Source organism: Barbus barbus (genome assembly GCF_936440315.1).
Source record: "Barbus barbus genome assembly, chromosome: 30".
Classification (NCBI taxonomy): Eukaryota; Metazoa; Chordata; class Actinopteri; order Cypriniformes; family Cyprinidae; genus Barbus; species Barbus barbus.
Window position 1 is genome coordinate 26795086 of NC_136758.1, and position 20201 is coordinate 26815286.

A 20201-nucleotide genomic window follows, 5' to 3' on the forward strand; every position below is an offset into this window, starting at 1 on the left:
TAATATAATATATGCTGTATAATTTTAATTATATATTTATTGATTTGTATTATTTTTATAATTAACTCTCTAGGGTCTGAGGTGATTTTGGGACCATTGAGATGTTTTGACATGCCGTGATATTTGTGCTTATTTATATAGGCACATACAAAATAATACAAATGACAAAAACACAATTATTTTAAAAAACTAAAATGAGAACAGAATATACATATAAATAAAAAATCTATAAAATATAAAACAATCTATAAAATTAAAATGCAATTCCAAATATAATATATACAAAATATAAATAAACAAAAACTAACTTAGAAACTAAAATAAATGATGATATTAAAATAACACTGATACAATACGTTTTAGTAATTCTGTATTGTTTCTCTCATTTTATTATAAATATCAAAATACAAAATATTATATTATTTGTTTATTTTTATATTTATTTATTATCTTATTTATTAATAGTATGATAATATATATTATTATATATTTTTTTTCATTGTGACATTTTCTTGACTTTTAAGCACATTTCCCCCTCTTATTCGCATTTTTTATAGCTTTCGATTTTCATTTATTTTCATTACTGTAATACAATAATAACAACTTAAGTTTTGCTTCCAGTCATACAGAAATGAGGGTGAGGTAATAATGCCAGAACATTTGATTTTGGTCACAAAAATAGTTTCTTTAAAAGAAAACAAGGAGGGTTTTTCCTGAGGCCAGCTGTCAATCAAACCATCATCAGCCCCTCCCTCCACGTCTGTGTTTATGTTTCGGATTCAGTCTCCTGTTTTCTTTTTCGACTTTTTTTTTTTTCTTTTTCAGTATATGATAACGATAATGTGGAGATGGGTAAAAACACCCTCAATCCGCTGAATACCGCTGCAGTATGATAACTCGGGCATCTCAGAAATGGTAAAACAGTCCTTCGCCGCTGCAGTAAACTGTCAACAGCCTCACTGGAAAAAGACCACAGAGATCGCAGTGTTCATGAGTGAATGGAATAACGGCCCGACTTCATTTAGCTTTGATCAACCTGTAAAATTAGAGCAATTACTAAAATTAATCTGATATTTTGCAGAAGACAGTTTTGCGAGCCAGGGATTGCAAATGGTACGGAAAAACCTTCCTTAAGCCTGAAAAGAGCCATACTGTGAGACTTTTAAGGGATCACAGGGTTTTTCCCCTTTTGGGCCAAAATCAATCAAAAGTTTTCCTTAAAAGGGGTTTATATGCATTTAACCCTTATGTTGTGTTCTGGTCATTTTGACCCAGAAAGTCACATCGGACAAGCAGGGTCTTTTATTTGTATTTTTTTTTTTTTATAAAAATGTTAGATTTTATAAATAAAAAAAAAAACACGTGTGTGTGTATATATGTATGTATGTGTGTATATATATATATATATATATATATATATATATACATACAGTGTTGGGAAGGTTACTTTGGAAATGTAATGGGTTACAAGTTACCCTATTTAAAATGTAATAAGTAGTCTAACTTTTCAATTACTTTATTAAAGTAATGTAACTGATTACATTTGATTACTTTTCTAAATTTCTAATGTTTTCTAATGTAATTTTTAAATCTTTTTAAAACATAGAGTAGTACTTAACACCGTCAGACTTTCCAAATCCTTCATCACTTGTATTAAGATTATAATAATTAAATTTTAAAGCACAGCCACCACAAAATCAGACTTACTTTGAGATCATTCTGAGGTTAAATACAGATTTAAAACCATAAGAAATAGTTTAATAGCTATGCTAATATTTTTGAAATCAAATCTTTGCATAGTATGACAGGAAGCACTGGCATCTAACAATAGCTTAGAAAAAAAAGTTAAAAAAATAAAAGCAAATACATTAATCCAAATAGGAAATAAAACGGTTACTGAATAAGCATGTGTCCTAAACTCCTGAAACAATGGTGTCTCATATTTTAGAGCAGTCAATGCAATTTATGAAAGAAATCAATTAAATCTGTATGTGGGAGATGTAACCCCCTTTGTAATTCTTAATTTTATTCTAGGTTTTGTTAATATTTTGAATTCCACTTTCATTTTTATATTTTCTAATATCATTTTCTAATAATAATTTTTAGTCTTTTTTTTATGTTTATATAAACGTCACAATGCAAAAAAATATTTTATATTATATTATATTATAGGCCTTATTAATTTGAGCTTATGCCCCTCAGTTTTTGAGTGAACATTGGCAAAATTATCCACAAATAACTGATTTTAAATGTATCATACTCTTGGTTTTCTAGTGCAGATCAAGTCGATTAAGTCATAAAATTGTTAATGTATCATTGTATAGCAGAATACTATATATAAATCCTCAGGAAAGTGGTTCTGGTTTCCGAGGATGATGGGAATTTTGGCTGGGATCTGTGCGGAAAGTGAGGGATGAGATTGTGCATACTTACAGCCATTTTTGTCTATTAAAAACCATTCCTCAGTGAAACGGTGGGACAGACATGGCAGCCGGTATGTCGACCTTGGTGTGATGCCAGGCCAGAGCGATCTATATTAAAGTCTTGTGGCGCGGCGGTAAAAGCTCCCCCTGTGTGTGCATGTGTGGGGTCCGTCCCGCTCGCACACTCACAAGAACGTTCCTGAGCAAATATATTTATGACCAGCAAATGTTTACAGATGCCGAGAATTGCTTGTGTGTATTCCAGGACTCAAGGTGGATTAAGTTTGTGCCTCTTCATGAAGAATATCATCTTTTTCTTATTTGGACGAGTTGTAGTCTGTTCTGTGAGATTAATTGGCCCCGCACTCCAGAGTTGAGGATATTTCAAGGACCCTTCAGTGGTTTTACCAACAAGAGCTCTTTATTTAGGATCACATGCTGATAGGTTTCTATTTTTTTAGTGCATTTTTAGTTTAAATTTATAATGAAAACAACAAAAAAAAAGGTTTTATGGTGCATGAGTTGATTATTTTTAGGAGTATTTTTTTCATTAATTTATTTTAATGACAATTCCACAAAATTATTCCTGTACACAATGCAATGTTTTTCTTTGATAAATGTTTTCCCGCTTATTTCTCATCATGAACCAAGACAGTTAAAGGTTTTACACACATTTGTTTCCTAAATACCTTTTAATGAAATCATTCATTACGATAAACATGCTTAAATGATGATTTAAAGCAGTCAAGAGTTTTGAATTGATTCATTTAAATACCTTATTTATTAGTTTATTCGTTCATTCATTCATTCATTCAAATTAAAAGAAAGAAATTATATTTTGAGTAAATTTAAATATGCCTTTTATAGACTATTTGGCCTATCAAGAACTAAAACTAAAACCATTAAAAAAAAAAACATTTTCATTACTTGAAGCAAAATAAATTGAAATAAAATAAAACAAATTGTTTAAATGGATTTGGAAAATATTTATCTTAACTGATTCACATATATTAATTAAACACAATTTTTTTATTCAAATTAAAAGAAAGAAATAAAAAATTATATTTTGAGTAAATAAAACCTTTTTAGGACTGTTTATTAGGACTATTTACTATAGTTATTATTAAACAAAACAATAAAAAAGTTAACTGAAATAAACTATATTTTTATTTTTAATAAAATATATATTTTATTAAAATTAAAAAGCTTTTTGTGATTCAGATTAATCTTGAGTTTATTATATTGCAATAAAAAATGAGTAACTGTAATATATTTACATAAAGCATATAAAATCACAAAATATCATAAAATTAGTTTGTGCTGGCTACAGTGTTATAAGACTTTTCAAGGCCATTTATATGTTTATAAACAACTGAAAAAAGCACGAATGTCAGGGCATGTCAAAACTTCTCCAGGGCCCCAAAACACCCTCAGACCCCAGAGGGATAAATGCAGAAGGTCTTAATGCTCTTTTAAATATGCTTCTTGCTTTTCAGATATTTGTATGTTCCTAATGTAATCTTTTATTTTATTGACCTTTTTTGGTTATTACATGAAGTTATTTGATTTTTCAGACTGTATTTTGTTAGAGCATCCTCAATATGAAATCATCTTTGAACTGAAAACCAGCTCTACAAGTAATCAAAGCTTGCTCTTTTTGTGTGTTTGTCATTATATACGTCACAGATCATTAGTTGCGGTTTACTTCAGTTCAGTGCAGTATATTTATATAGCACTTTTCACATTCACGTCCAAAGCAGTTTTACAAAGAATAGTTTTGTTGAACTCGATCCTCTTTTCTTTTTTATCCTTTTGTAAGGACGGGTTTAAAAATATCAGTAAGTTAACACTACAGTCCCTCCATGAGATTTGCCATAATTCTAGAGCGTTCATGGGATATGTTGATTTACATAAGAACAGCTATCATTTCCACCATGATGGATGAGCTGTTTTTCCTCTTTTGGCAACAAAGTGAAATTATAGCACTTCACCAGACATTTTTCATTGCAGCTTTTTTGTCCAGCTTAAAGATTTAGTTGCATATGATTTAGACATTCCTCTGTAAACCTCTCATGCACCGGCTGATAAAAAGGCCGATTATGTCTTTACATTAAACCAGGACACATAAAACATAGAAGTAATTAATCCTATTTGTAGGCTGTTTGTCTTGTTTTCATCTCCAGAGCAGCATCACGTGGTATTTTGCTGTGCCTGGTTCATTTGTATCTGTTGTTTTGATGCATTTCTCTCTGTTTGCATTGCACTCAAGGACAGTTTTGAGCAGAAATAGCAAAGTTAGACGTTGACTTGAAGACTTGAAGCTCACGTCACACCAAAGTGACTCAAGTCCTGCTTTAAAAATGAAACCGTTTATCGGTTTGCTCAAGGTCTTCATGCTGCAGATGCAGTGCGTCAGTGACTTACAAAGCGCTGATTTTAAAAACATCTTTGGGTTGATGTTACCAAGCGCTGATTGTTACATACTCCCGCTTTCTTTGCTGATTGAATTGCCTTCCTTTCTTTCTTTCTTTGCTCCTGCAGCTCCATCAGGCCGCTGAGGTGGCCCTCCTGAGAGGGGCCAGGGCCATTTCACCAGAGGATATCATCTTTCTAATGAGGAAAGACAAGGTAAAAGCACACCAATATGAGACATTACCACAACATAAATCATTAGCCTTCATATTTATGGACTACCGCTTTGGTTATCAAGTAGTTTTATTGCTTTTGTTGTTCTGTTGCTTTTCGCTCACTGGTTAAAACCAAGAATCAGGGCTAGGTGATGTAATAAAACAGTCTTTTGAGCTTTTTGATGATTTTACATGATATTTACAGTATGTGATTTCGGTGAAGAGGGTAAGTAGATGAAATAAACTTATAATAAAATAATCAATCAATAAAACAAACGTTTTTCACACATTTTCCCCTAATTATTTTGAATCAGTTAATTGAAATGGACAACTGATTCACCAAAATGAATCATACTTACCTCCTCTCTCTCTCTCTCTCTCTCTATCTCTCTCTCTCTCTCTCGCTCTCTCTCTTTATATATATAATTTTGCAATATTCATAATGCTGCTTAATTCAGTATTGCCAGCATTTTTTTTTTTTTTTACTTTATTGAATGTAGTGAAGAAACCCAAATTAAAAGTTAATTTTGTAGGATGCAAAGATGAATGTAGATTGTTTTAGTTTAAACATTGCACCTAAATGAGATATTTGTACTATTACAGTAAGATGGGTACATAAAATTTGTTTAATGCAAGAACTAAACCACAATAAACTTTTATAAATCAAATAAATTAATAAAATGAAGGTTTTCCACACATTTCTTTCCCTAAATTTTCTTTACAAAAACATTTTAGGACTTGAAGATGACATGTTGAGTGATGATGTAAACAAACTGTTCGAGAGTTTTGAATCGATTCGTTGGAATGGACACGTGATTCACAGAAATGAATCAAACTTGTCATCTTTAACTGAGTTTTTTCTTCTGTTATAATTATTTTGTTTTCCTACTATTTTTGTTTAAAGCAGAGACTACTTATTTTTGCAATATTGCAATATTCATATTCATTTAATTTTCTTGAATGTTGTGAAGATCATTATAAAGATTATTTTGTGCGATAAAGATGGATGGAGATTCAGCCTTTTAAATTATTGACAATATTCATTTTTGCAATATTTCATTATTTACAATGTTAAGAACTGAATTGAAACAAAAAGATCATTTTGTAGGATGGATGGAGATTGTTTTAGTTTGAACTCTTAAGGCTGTGTCCTAACTACATGCGAAACAATATGCGATAAAAGGTATCTTTTCCATGTTAATCAGAGTTTTTGTCCTAACTAGCCACGACGGCGAAACGCGAAATATCAAATTTAGAAATGGTTTCTATTTCCGCGACATCGCAGCTGGAATAACAACATACAAACTATATGACAGTAGATAATCTCAGGTGATTATGTGCTTTATTCAAAGTTAAACATGTCTAATATGAGTTTAAATATCATATTGCGTGACCTTATAGCCATACTGAAAGCAACAACGGATAGTTTATCTTGAAAATAAATTAAAGCAAAAATTACCGTTAAAACTTACTGCGAACCAACGAGTGTATTGCATGACAAAGATGTTATCAGTCACTCAGTATGTACATTTAATTATTTTAAAAAAGGTGTAATATTTATGAATTAGATTCAAAACGTATCCATTCGTTGCGAGAGTAGTGCGCTTCCAGAGAGAGCCCGCCCATACGCGCTTCTGATTGGCTGTGATATTTTCGTATCGCATCTGGTGTGGACACTCAAATTTCTTGTCGCGTGTAGTTAGGACACGGTGTAAACCTGTTATTTTTTTCTATCAGAAAAAATTATGCCGGCTCATCAGGTACATGCAGTTCAGAGACTACAAATCCAGAGTCCTCAAAACCGTCGAAGATGAAGATCTGCTGGATTCAGGTACGATATGTGTAGTATTTTCCAATATATTCATACATTTTATGGTCTGCCACTGATTCAAAATTGACAGTCAATGAATCAAGTGTTTATTTATTGTTTAATCACATGCATTGCTGACAGAAAATAAGATGCATGTTGATCACCATGACAACAAACCATTCTTTGTTAGAATTCAAATTCAAAAATTCAATCTCTTTAGAACCATTAAAGGATCGGAACATCATGCTGAAGGAGAACCTGTTCTCAATTCCCACCCCTAGTTGGTGTATTGTACTTTCATATATTTTGCCGCTTAGCATGTTTTCCATATGAATGATTTTGGTCGTAAGATATTCAAAACATTTTCCCCCATCAACAGCATTTTACCATTTAGCCGTTGCCTTAAATGACGAAGCGGCGCATAACGAGCGGAGTCGAGGGGTAATTTTGTACGCCACAGTCAATCAGCGAGAGTCATTAACCAAAATGCAGACAGAAGTTTTGGCATGAATCTGCTTTGAACAGCACTCCCTCATCAATATCACCGAAAAACGAGCATGGAGGAGGAAAACCATCCGCACAAGCAGCGTAATGTCATGCGGAGTGTCATTAGGACTCTTGCTCCTCATCTAGAGTGTAACTTGAGAGATGGAAGAACAGTGAAATGCAGTGTTTGAATGGTGGAGTCTCCCTGTCTGAACGCAGATGCTTTTCCATGGCTCGCTGTCTGCAATGTGTTGCTCTTCTGAAAGTTTCTGACCCCAAAGAAGCGCCTCAAAGCGGGGGATTATTCTTCTCTGACTATTATCTGCATTATTGCATGCGATATAAAATCTTGGAGGGAATTGTTTCGGTGTGAGTGCTCGGAGGCCTGTGGTGGGAGTCGGCCCGTGACAGGAGATGGTTTTGCTCTGGTGTGGTGCGTTCGAAGGGTTGCAAAAAAGGGCAGCGTAGAGCGAGAACATAGGTTTTGATTTCTTTCCATGCAGTGTTCGTGCAGTGACCCCTAAAACAAAACTAAACTGCAAATGAGGAACTTCTGTTCAACCGCTATTGTCTTTTTTTAGGTTGCTCAGCAGATCTGGGCTCAGATACAGTAGAGCAGGAGATTGTCATTGTGAAGTGCTGTTTATTTTCTTACTGTGTGTTCCTACATGGTTTTACTGTGAGCAATTCATGAAACTGCTTTCCTTTTTGTGTGATATCAATCCCATTTAGTCATGTCAAATTTACAGAAAATCATCATTTTAATGTTAATATTATCTTAACATCTTCATGCCAGTTCGATTAGAATGGAAGCCTGTTTCCGCCACTGAATTAAAAATAAAAGGTCATTGGATAAAAGGACTTTTTTTCTCTGGACTGTGTAATGCAAACTCGCAATTCTTACTTTTTCTTCACAGAATTGTGATATAAACACGCAATTGCGATTTATAAAGTCAGAATTTTGAGAAGTGAAGTCAGATTTGGGAGATTTTCTGACAATCGCAATTCTTTTTTCAAAGACTTTTTTAGAATTGTGTGATTATAAACCGGCAGTTGCGTATTATAAAGTCAGAATTGCTAGAAAAAGTCACAATTCCGAGAGAAACTCAGAATTATGATATAAAAATCAGAATTGTGATAAAACTAAATTACCTTTATTTTTTTATTCAGTGGCGGAAACGGGCTAAATGCAACTAAGGCATGTTATTTTCAACACGTTTTAAATTCATAGTGCAAAAAATTAGGTTTCACTTGTCTTTTTCATTTTGAATATTGCGTTTCAAGTAGTTACAAATAAATTGGGTTGCAAAAGTTAATCAGTGTTTTGGCGTTTAGACATATTCTTCTATAAAAGCTCAGTTAAATTACAGTAGGTAATTGTAAAAAAAAAAGCATGATAGGATAACTTTTATATTTAATTTGATAGAAAGTAGTTACAGAAAGAATTTGGATTGCAAATGCTGTTGGTTGTGTGGTTGGTCTTGTTTAGACGTTTACACATATTGTTCTATAAAGATACACTCTGTTAAATTACGGTAGCTAAGCCTAGAAAAAATGCATGATCTGTTTTGTTTAAAGTACTTCTGATCACTCTGTTACAGGTGAAATGAAAAAATACTTGTAGTTTTACTTGGTGTATACTTGTACACCAGAGGATGAATTCACTAGATCAATGCGTTTTGATTGTTTTTAATGCAGTTTTATGTTTTTATTTGCTGTTCAAAGCACTTCTAAACATCCTGTTACATTTAGCTTGGACATATTTAAAATGTGACTTTTTTTTTTACTTGTACTTCTTAATTTTGAAGCATGAATTCATTAGATCATAGATGCTTTTACTAGTGTTTATTTAGTTAGGTTTTAGTGCACCATTTCATTACTAGATTAACTCTTCGTCCAGTTGAACACTTCACAATGTGTTCAGTTCTCAGTGTATAACATCGTTTTTTTTCACTAAATATCTTGTTCATCTTGGTAATACAAGTAGTTGCGGACAGAAATTGGGTCGCGAGCACTGTTGGTTGATCTTGTTTATACATTTAGTCAAATTGTTCTATAAACATGCACTCAGTTAAATTAAGTTATAAGTCTAGAAAAAAATGCATTATATGCAAACTTTATGCCGTTTTGCATTTTAATCTGCTGTGCTCAATGCACTTCTGTTACAGGCACATTTAGAATGCTATTTTTTACTTGTACTTTTTAATTTTGAAGGACAAGTTCATCAGATCAAAGATGTTTTACTAGTGTTTATATAGTTAGATTTTAGTGCACCATTTCATCATTATTAGATTAACTATTTGTCCAAACCTAGATTTTCCAAGGCCTTTTATTCATCGTAATATTGTATCAAATGTCAAATTAAGGATTCTTTAAAGCCCGAAATACACTACTAATTATGTACGTCAACGTATTTGTATCATTTAAAAGTGAGTTTATACAAACTGACATTTTTACCGTTTGATTGAATTGCAGCGTTTACAGAGGAAGTCCACAATTACAGTCTGTTCAAGGCTGTGCCGTGCCAGTCCCAACGAACCTGAAGCCCATAAAACGAGCTGTTATTTAGGTGTCATAAATTCAGTAACCTTGATTAAACATTTTCTGGGGCTATTTCTGTCATTCACAAGCAGACGTTACTTCACAGAAGTGTGTTTAATCAGTGTATTTCCTTTCATTTAATTAACATTTTCCTTCTTTTTTTCATTTTCCCACCCTGGAGCTTTAGGCCCCGCTGACGCTGAACCGCATGAACATGCTGGAAAAAGTGAAAGTAGTTTGCTGTGGTAGAGCGTGATTTTATGCTGCTGTGGGAATTATGTACATAGTGAACACAACGTGACACAGATGAAAAATCTCTCATATTTCAGCTGCTTATTAGTCTGGATTCCAGCTCTGCTCGCTCTGGACATTCATTAACCAACTTCATGAGGAGCATCATGGGATGTTTTAAACACTAGTGAAGAAGGAAAATGTTTGATGGACACTTGACGATGCTTTTCCACCCCAACTATCATATTATTATTCTTAAAAAATAATATTGCAATTATTTATTTATTATTAATTATGTTAATGTAATGTTAACATTAATAAATGCTAATAATGTACATTAAAATATATTGTAATAGTTCTACATTTTAATATTATATGTAATTGTTTTAAATGTACATATTAACATGTATCTTTTTTTATTTTTATTAATTATGACATAGCAAAACAATAAAACAGACAGAACAATGACCACATATACAATCCACAAGTATATACCAACATAAACAACATCTTAAAATAATATAATAATAATAATAAAAAAAGTATGGTTTGGCAAGGTTTTGCAAAAAAGTATGTGAAACCCTGGGACCTACATATTTAAAGAAAGGAGTCCATATCTGATAAAACACATCCATTTTCCCTTTTGACTTTTGAAGAGATCCATTTAAGTAAAATACTCTTGTGAGCAGCATTAGTAAGTAGATTAAACAACTTCCTGTCCGAAATGCTCTTTATATTCTTATCAGCAACACCTAACAGCAAATAAAGTGGATTGAGGTCGCATCCTGTATTAAATATAAGACGACTTCTAAAATCTGTACCAAATAAGCTTTAATATGCACACATTTCCAAGTGCAGTGAACAAAGTCACCCTCTTCTATTTTGCACTTTAGACAAAATGGAGAAAACTTTGGATTAAACTTATGTCTGCGTAATGGGGTAATTTTGAACTGTAGCTCTTTAGTACTATTACAAATTGATATATTGCCAGCATACTGCCAAATCTGTGTCCAAGTATCTACATCAATTGACAGCCCCAAATCTTTCTCCCAAATAACTAGGGTTGCCTCATTATTGACTTTTGTTCCTTTTAAAAGAGCTTCATAACATCGCTTTTTTTAGTGACCTCCTAGATCTATTATCTAAAAGCACTTGTTCTATTGGAGTGGGGCAAGGACGGTATGTTTCTGCACAAAACTCCTTATTTGTAAGAAGCAGGCGAGTTGGCTGCTGGATCTCAGCTGACCTGCAGATGTGCTCTGACTGTTTCTGTCCTCTCACAGACAAATACAGCAGCAGCAGCAGCAGCGTCAACAAGAGACAGCGTCTGCTGCAGGACTTCATGAGCTCCATCGACCAGACCGGGGAATTCCTGACGCTGGTGGAGGAAGAGGAGGTGGATGAAGTCAAGCAGGAGCGGCTGGAGGTGAGTAGGAGGCGAGAGCAGAAATGTGCACGCTTCAGCAAGGGTGGATGGCACAGACTGGGACTGTGGGAGAAATTCGAGGGGTCACGGAAAGAGAAGGAGCGCTTCATTCTTTCATGATAAAGATCGGCCAAATCCACTAAAACCCTGCATGTTATTCACTAACCACTATGTCCTGCACAGTTAAATTAAATTGTTTACAGGCACAACAACACATGAACTATCAGAAATCAGTTTGTTATACAAATCCATTTACAAGTTTTACATGCGATCAATAAACTGACAATGAACGAAACCACAAGAATTTGAAAAGATCAAATTTCCTCTGATATTGGTGTCAAAACCTAAACATTCACATGATTAATCGACAGGAGATGTGTCTGGACTCAGGAGTCATGTTATATTCCATATTATATTCATGTCAGAAATATTTGTTAAAGGCATTTACCTCACACACTGTCAGATTATTAAACATAATCAGTTTGTGCCTGAACAAAACATTTATTATTTATATATATATTATATATATATTCACACACACACACACACATTAGTTTTTTTGTTTTATTTACATTATTTTTTTATTTAATCAAGACCAATTTTCCAGATTATATTTCATAAAATTAGTTTTACCATATACCATGCCATATTTAATTCTAATATAATTCTTAATAAATTGAAAATGAATTGTACTGAATGAATATATTTCTTGTAATTGAGTGAAACTGAATTAATTACATTAATTAAAAATGTTCCTATATTCATCTCTTTTTAGTCCACTTTGGTTCATTTGATCCAGTTTCCATTTATTTACTTAAACAACTTTTAACATATTATATATCAAGCTATATCATTTTAACCATATACCATGCTATAATAATACTTTTACTGTAGTATTTGAATTATAACTAAAAATTGGAAATTTATTGATCAAATAATAATGTAATTCAATTATTTTGACACTAAAAATGCTGATAAGAAATGATGTAGATTGTTTTTGTGATTGTGGCAGCAGTGACTGTAGTCTAGGAAAAGATTTTTTCATCATTGTGGTTACGTTATTCTGTCTAGATTGCAGTTATCTGTGTAAATACTAACCGTCAGTAATTTCCAGCATAATTTCTTCAGTGAATCAAGTGCTCAAAGAGCTCAGACAGTGTGTGCACTTAAATGACACTACGAACAAGTGCACTTTATTCCTGTAGTCATTGTGGAACAGAAGTTTGACCCAAACAAGGTGTTTGAACACATCGTCGAACCACAGAAGCACCTGATATTGAGACGACACTGAAACATGTGGTTTTGATCACTCGTGTGCCATAAAAGACAAGAAAAGCTAGGCTCAGACTGCTGTCAGTAGGTCCGACTGGGTTTCATCGTACTCCACTAATAGTCTTAACATCTCATCTGAGTTTCCATTGTGATATTTTCCTCTGTGCACAGCAGACAGACATGCAAATACACCACGAGTGAAACTAGAGAGCAGGAATTGACCTGTCAAATGACAACAGGAGTGTTTTCAGTCCAATCTGGGAAAACGATGAGGGGATGCGTATCTTTATCAGACTTCGATACGTGATTAAATGCTCTGAAGCTCTGTGATGATCTTTTTGTTCTCACTATGCCAAGTGAACTAAATGGCCACAGCTGAAAGATGTAATTAAAGGTCTGAAGCAAGAACCGTGGGTATTACCATGAGACGTTATATGTCCCGTCTCAATTAAAACGGTTCTGGATGTGGCCAAGAAAGCCTGCGGTTTCCCCCAAAACTTTGTTCCTACTGAGTGTTTTAATGGGTATGTTTTAGCTATCAGGACAACCTTTTGGGAATAAAGAACCATATCCTTCTGGGCCTCCCACTTTGCCCCACTCATGAAGTCCTGGAGAGAGGAGCTTTATGGTTTAACCACACGGCACTGTGCTGCTTTATCTAGTGCCCCGTTCACCCGCCGCCCCCTCGTCTTCCTTAACTAGCTCTTCTGTGGCTAACAGCACATGTCTGGTTTCCCTGCGCTCCTCCATCTGCTCGCCTTACCTGCTGCATACGGGACATGTTATGGGTGATCATGTAGTTGTCAGAATTCAGAATAAGTTACCTTTTTTCCACTTTTCTTTTCTTTCCCCAGAATTTTTTTTATTTTTTACCACACATATATATGTATTTTAAATTTGTACATTTTTGAATGTTTATAATTATTACATTTTAAATGCCAGTGCTTACTTGTCAGATTTATATATAATTCTACATTTTCTAAATTTATATAAATTATTATTATTATAGTAAAAAAAAAAAAAAAAAAATATATATATATATATATATATATATATATATATATATATATATATATATATATAATACAAATAATAATGTAATAATAATTTGTATAATTTTATTATATAAAATATTATTTAACATTTTATTTATCATTATATAATTATATTAGTTTATTCTTTATAATATTCTGTATGTATAAAATGTATTTATATGTATTTAAATGTTTATTTTGTTACATGGGTGTGTATAAAAAATGATAAGTTACAAAATAGTAATTTTTTTTAAACAAATTAACAAACATTTATGTAACTTTTTAATATAATAATAATTATAACAATAATATTATATATATATATATATATATATATATATATATATATATATATATATATATATTCTGTATTATATATATGATTGTCTTATATGTATGTCTGCATATTATTATATATTTTCTTATATAAATCATGTATTATTTCATTGTTTATTAAATGCTTATCATTCTATATATAAATATTTTAGAAAAGATGAAGACATATTTAAGATTCTGAATTTTCTGTCATTAATCAAATATGAGGATATTTGAAAACCATGCGATATTTACAGAATTCCATTTGCCAAAGCAGCCAAATATGTTCTGATTATAGCTGTTATATCAGTCTCTTACTACTAGTAGCACATTTATTACAGTGAATGAGACCATTTTTCATTTGCATCGTCCGTTTACTCTCCAGATTTTCTCACTGCTGTGAATAAACTACAACACTTGTGTAAATACTCGGGCCATTATTTCATAGGATTTCCAAAGCCGCAGCTCAGGGGTCAAGCATCTATCAGACGTCAAGTCCAGGGTGTCCGCGATCGGCTCGGGCGAGGGTATAATTCACCCGCGCGCTGCTACACTTCAGCCGGCGATGGCCTCTCTTTTGTCAGCGGTGTGTGGATTGTATTTCCTCCGGCAGATCATCCATCTTCCCAAGGACCCTCTAAGATCTCTTGACAATCTGTTATTTTCCCGGCCGCGTTCAGATGGGAATGTTTAATAGTGTTTTTGTCATGTGTGGGATCCGCATTGTTTTGCCTTAATGCCATGATGACAGCAGGATGCTATTCTGAGACGCTGGTGATCTGTACTTTGCAAATTCTCTAGGAAATCATAAATGCCGAAAACGGCAATGTAAACTCTTGCACTTTTACTTGCTTGGGTTTACACCAAACTTTGGACAGTTTTGGGGGTTTTTTTTCCACTTTCAGATTTCCTTGAAAGAACAGTAATGTGAACTGTAAACTAGCTGCTATACTGTAGAGTCTAAATGATGTGATAAAAGTCTCTTTGAGAGTGTGTTCTCTTTAAAGAATCAAACTCAGATGTCTTTGGTTGGACTTGAGTGAAATTTAGTTTTTTTATTTGTTTGTTTGTTTTTGCATGAATACACATTGGCTATGTTTCCATCACCCTGTTTTATGCACATTTTAAAGTATTGCATCAGAAATGAGTGATGGAAATGCCTAATTTCGAAAAAAATAAAAATATATATATATATATATTTATTTATTTTTTAAACTCTCTTGAGGTGGTTTTTGACTTTTGCGAAAAAGAGTTAATGTGAATAATGGGAGACGGAAACGCATTTGCCGAATCAGTTCTGACGTAGCGAACATTAAACCCACGTGACTAATCGGCTGTTTCCGTTGATGGTGTATTTCGTATTTTTAATTTTTTTTTACTGTTGGTTACTAGATTACCAATACTGTAATAAACTGTAATATAATTCCTAAAATGAAAATGTATTGTACATTAATCATATCAATTAATTAAACTAAATTAAATTGAGTTTGTTATATAGATTTTTTTATATAATTAAATTATTTATTTATAGTTTCCATTAAAAGTATTTATGTATTTATTTAAACCAAGGTCACTATTGACATTTTATATCATAGTACTTTTACCATATACAATGCCATAATAATGCTTTAACCATATATATATATTTAATTACAGTTCTTAAATTGAAAATAAGAAATTTGTAATATAATGTTAATAATATAGTATTTCCACTTCGATCTGGTAAAAAAACCCTAAAAAACTTGAGTTTCTTTGTGTACACATGATGGGTGTTTTTCCCCCGTAGCAATTAAGTAAGTCTTCAGCATCTTTGCATGTTACCATTATTGGGAATTGCATGCATTTGAAGTGAAAGGGAACCTGAAGCATTTTGCGTTCACACTGCCTGACCTGAAATGGACTGAGTGTGTTTGGAGTGTTCACATTTAAGACAAAGTTAATGCAAACTGTTCTCAGACCGAGTATGCCTTCAATTACAAAGTGAACTGCACCAAAGATTGTTTTTGGCATTAGAAAAAAGTTTTTCAGTACATGAACTACATGTGTTTTATCACAATGATTGTGACCCTTAATAAGTTCAGGAAGTTGCTAGTGGATTTGTTTTCTCATTTGCTCTTTCAGTGATGACTGAAATTCAAATTGTGTGTATCATCAGGAGTCTCTTCAACATGAGAGTGGTGTTACGGCTCATTTAAATCTCTCCCAAAGCCTCGTATCTACAACACCGACTCTCTTTCACACAAAAACAGAGGCGCTTTAAACCCATCTGCGTTTGATCGTCTAAACTTAGCCGCGTGTCTGAATGAAATGCCCCACAAATTTAATTCTAGCCTGCCTCGGGCTGTTAATCACCGAGTGACACGCATTGAAATACACAGCACTACACTAGATATCCAGAATATATCTTGGGCCTCGGCCTATGGAAATCTCATCGCTAGCAGTGGTACAAATTGAGATTCCCTTTATCCAGACCACACTGGCACGAAATGAAAGCCGCCAGCAGCCAAATCAAATATTTGCCATCGTTCTCCTATACGGCCGCCGTGTCAGTTGTGGGTGTAATTTTGCTATTAACAGGTGGGTCAACGTTTTGATTTAATCAGCGGCTAAACATAGTATTCAAACATCGAATCCCCCGCTGCTCTTTTCAGTCAATAAGCCACAGTCAAAACATTTCTCCTGTCTCAGGCCAGCCGCTTGACAAGAGTTATTTAAAAGTGCAGCGGCTCCAGTCTCGTATCGCTCGCGGCCCAATTTGGAGCGGGACCCAGACACCGAGACTGCTGCGAATTCCCCCTTCGAGTGCAAAACGAGACCTCCGTTCGGCTCTTAACGGCGCTAATAGAAATCGCACTTCCAGCGCCGTGTAACGAGCAGGCGCTCGGCATCATTAATATGTATTTTCAAAGATGGAATTTCCAATGACTGCCAGCTAACTAAATAAAAAGACTGGTTGGTTTGGGTGGCCTGTAAGCGATCCAGGCTGCCTCGCGTCGGGCCCGGAGCCCCGAGCGTAACGTCAGACTGTCCTCAGCCTCGAACCCGACGCTTCTCGGAGACGCGACTCTCTGTAGACCGTAAAACGGATCCTCTGCGGCACGAGGAGGAAAAAAAGCAGTCGTAAACCTTGAGCCTTTATGTTTTATGACACAGCCTGGTGGAGAGCTCAAATTGACTGTTATGTGAAGGTATGAAATTGGTCCAGGATGAGGAAACGTCTAATTATAGGTTCTGACCTGCAACTTAACACGCTCAGCTGTAAATCCGAGTCAGACCTGTTGGGTTGCTATTAAGAGGGTTCATTACTGCGCACGGCTCTCTTAAAGTTAACACAGCGGTCCTTCTCTTGTTGTTACACCGTTTCATCGCAGGCCCAAAAACGAGGAAATAATGATGACCGTCCTTTTGTTGAATCATCAGAGCAGCTGATAAAACTGCGGTTTAAACTGTTTCATCACACAGGGACTCTGTAGACATAGCAGCATATTCATTGAAGTGATTATTATTGGATTCAAAAAATTACATAATTATTACCAAATTTAGTAAGCTATTTTTTTTTAAGAAAATAATACTTTTGTTCAGCAAGGATGCATTAAATTGCTCAAAAGTGACCATAGAGACATTTATAATGTTGCAAAAGGATTCTATTTCAAAGAATTGCTATTCTTTTCAACTTTTTATTCACCAAAGAATCCTGAAAAATAAAAATGATGGCAGTGTGCACAAAAATATGAAGCAGCACAACTGTTTTCAATACAGTTGGCATAATGATGCTGAAAATTCATTTTTGCATCACAGGAATAAATTACATTTTAAAATATATTCAGATAGAAAACAGTACATTTTAAATTGGAATAATATTTCACAATATTACAGATTTTTCTGTATTTTTTTGATCATTTATATGCAGCCTTGGTGAGCAGAAGAAACCTTTCAAAAACAATAGTGGATTTACATTGTTCATATTTTCTTGAAATGTGTTTTGTGATGTTGACACATGATATTAAGGATAGTAGTTAATGTTCTGCTTTTCATTTTTTCTACAGAGAATTGAGAAGATGACCAGAAACATGGATTCCAGTCAGTACAGTGATTTCTGTGAAAGTCGACAGCTGAGTTTTTGTGAGTATTCGTTCACAAACATGATTTTGTTTAATTTATGCATTTGTTAGCCACTTTGATCCCAACTGACGTATATTGCATTAAAGGTGTGCATTTTATCAGCTCATACATTCCTTGGGAATCAAACCTATGACCTTGGTGTTGCCAGCATTCTCCTGTTTGACCTACAGAATGCTTTTCTCTAGGATTCACTGCATATGCACTGATGAATGCATCCGTTTTGTTGCTCTGTGAGTTTGTCGGGTATGGTTTGTCGTGTCAGTGTAAAGTGCAGCACTCCTCGTGTCAGTTGCAGCGCGTCAGATATCGTCTCTGATGAGTTGTTCGGTTGGCAGTTCTGCGCCCGAGGGCTTGTAAGAACGCAGCTGTGGGATTGTGAACACACCACTGCTGGCTTCTGAAGGCCACATTTCAGCACTAATAACATGTTCACTGGCTTTGTGCCGCTCCAGTAGCTGTGATGTCTTCCTGGCATCGAGCTGCAGGTCGGGACAACAGCACAGTAAATGTGCCTGAATAACCCTGTTACACAACACTGATGCTGAGTACACACTAAATCTGACCGAAAACACGTCACAGGGCCGGAAATTGAGCGTTTGTGGTTAAATAGGGTATGTCTGACAATAAATACCTTATGTAAATTGTGCAGTGTACATTGTATTTTGCCTGATATTTTTTAATAATGTGTAGAAAAGGAATGCAGTATGCAGCGCTGAACATTTCAAGCAGTTTTGTTAGTATGCTAGATTGGTGTCACATTGTGTGCATGTTTAAAGCAATAGTTCATCCACAAATAAAAATGTACTGACAGTTGATTCACTTTTATGCCATCCAAGATGCAGATGAGTTTGTTTCTTCATCAGATTTGGAGAAATGTAGCATTCCATCACTTGCTCACCACTGGATGCTCTGCAGTGAATGGGTGCCGTCAGAATGAGAGTCCAAACTGCTGATAAAAACATCACAATAATCCACAAGTCATCCACACCTCTCCAGACCATCAATTAATGTCTCGAGAAGATAAAAGCTGCAAGTTTTTAAGAAGCAAATCCATCATTAAGGTGTGTTTTTGAACTTTAAACTGTTGCTTCCAGCTAAAATACAGTCCATAATCCATAATATTGCTTCCTCTAGTGAAAAAGTTGTCTCATCTGCATTAGGAGAGAAATGTGCACATAAGCACTGTTTATTAGATAAAACAATCCAAAACAATCTCTAAACAAATATGTGGGTGGATTAATATGGATTTTGGCCAGAAGCAACAATCTAAAGTTAAAAATGCCTTAATCGTGGACGTGTTTCTTTTGTCTTCACAAGATGTTAACTGATGGAGTGGTGTGGATTACTTGTGGATTATTGTGATGTTTTTATCAGCTGTCTGGACTCTCATTCTGACGGCACCCATTCACTGCAGAGGATCCATTGCTGAGACACTGATGGACTGCTACATTTCTCCAAATCTGATGAAGAAAAACTCATCTACATCTTGGATGACCTGAGGGTGCACACATTCTCAGCAAATTTGTATTTCTGGTTAATCTAATCCTTCAGTTCAGCAATTGGCATGTTGTCATCTAACGAGTGAAGCATTTTGCATTTTATAATCCTATTTTATTTTAAAATGTCTTTTTTGAGTCTGAACAAGCAATGAATCAAATTAAGAAATCACAGTTGATTTTTTTGGTGTTTTTACCACATTGGAAATGGAAAGTCAAATCAAATGCATTGCATTGTAGCATATATAGTATCTCACAAAGTTCTGTCCTGTACATTGAGTGAGTGTACATGAGTGAGTGAGTGAGTGAGTGAAGTGAGTGAGTGAGTGAAGTGACGTGTGGTCAAGTATGGTGACCCATACTCAGAATTTGTGCTCTGCATTTAACACATCCAAGTGCACACACACACACACCGTGA

At 34.3% G+C, this 20201-nt stretch overlaps 1 protein-coding gene across 3 annotated transcripts in view; it reads left to right on the forward strand.

The window, feature by feature from the left end:
- Nucleotides 1-20201, forward strand: part of supt3h (SPT3 homolog, SAGA and STAGA complex component) — a 133592-nt gene that overhangs the window by 85939 nt on the left and 27452 nt on the right. For all 3 annotated transcript variants that reach the window (XM_079385815.1, XM_079385816.1, XM_079385817.1), the window contains exons 4-7: nucleotides 4965-5051; nucleotides 6788-6881; nucleotides 11402-11544; nucleotides 18212-18287. In XM_079385815.1, the coding sequence (XP_079241941.1) occupies nucleotides 4965-5051; nucleotides 6788-6881; nucleotides 11402-11544; nucleotides 18212-18287 (400 nt within the window). The remainder of the gene's footprint in view (nucleotides 1-4964; nucleotides 5052-6787; nucleotides 6882-11401; nucleotides 11545-18211; nucleotides 18288-20201) is intronic.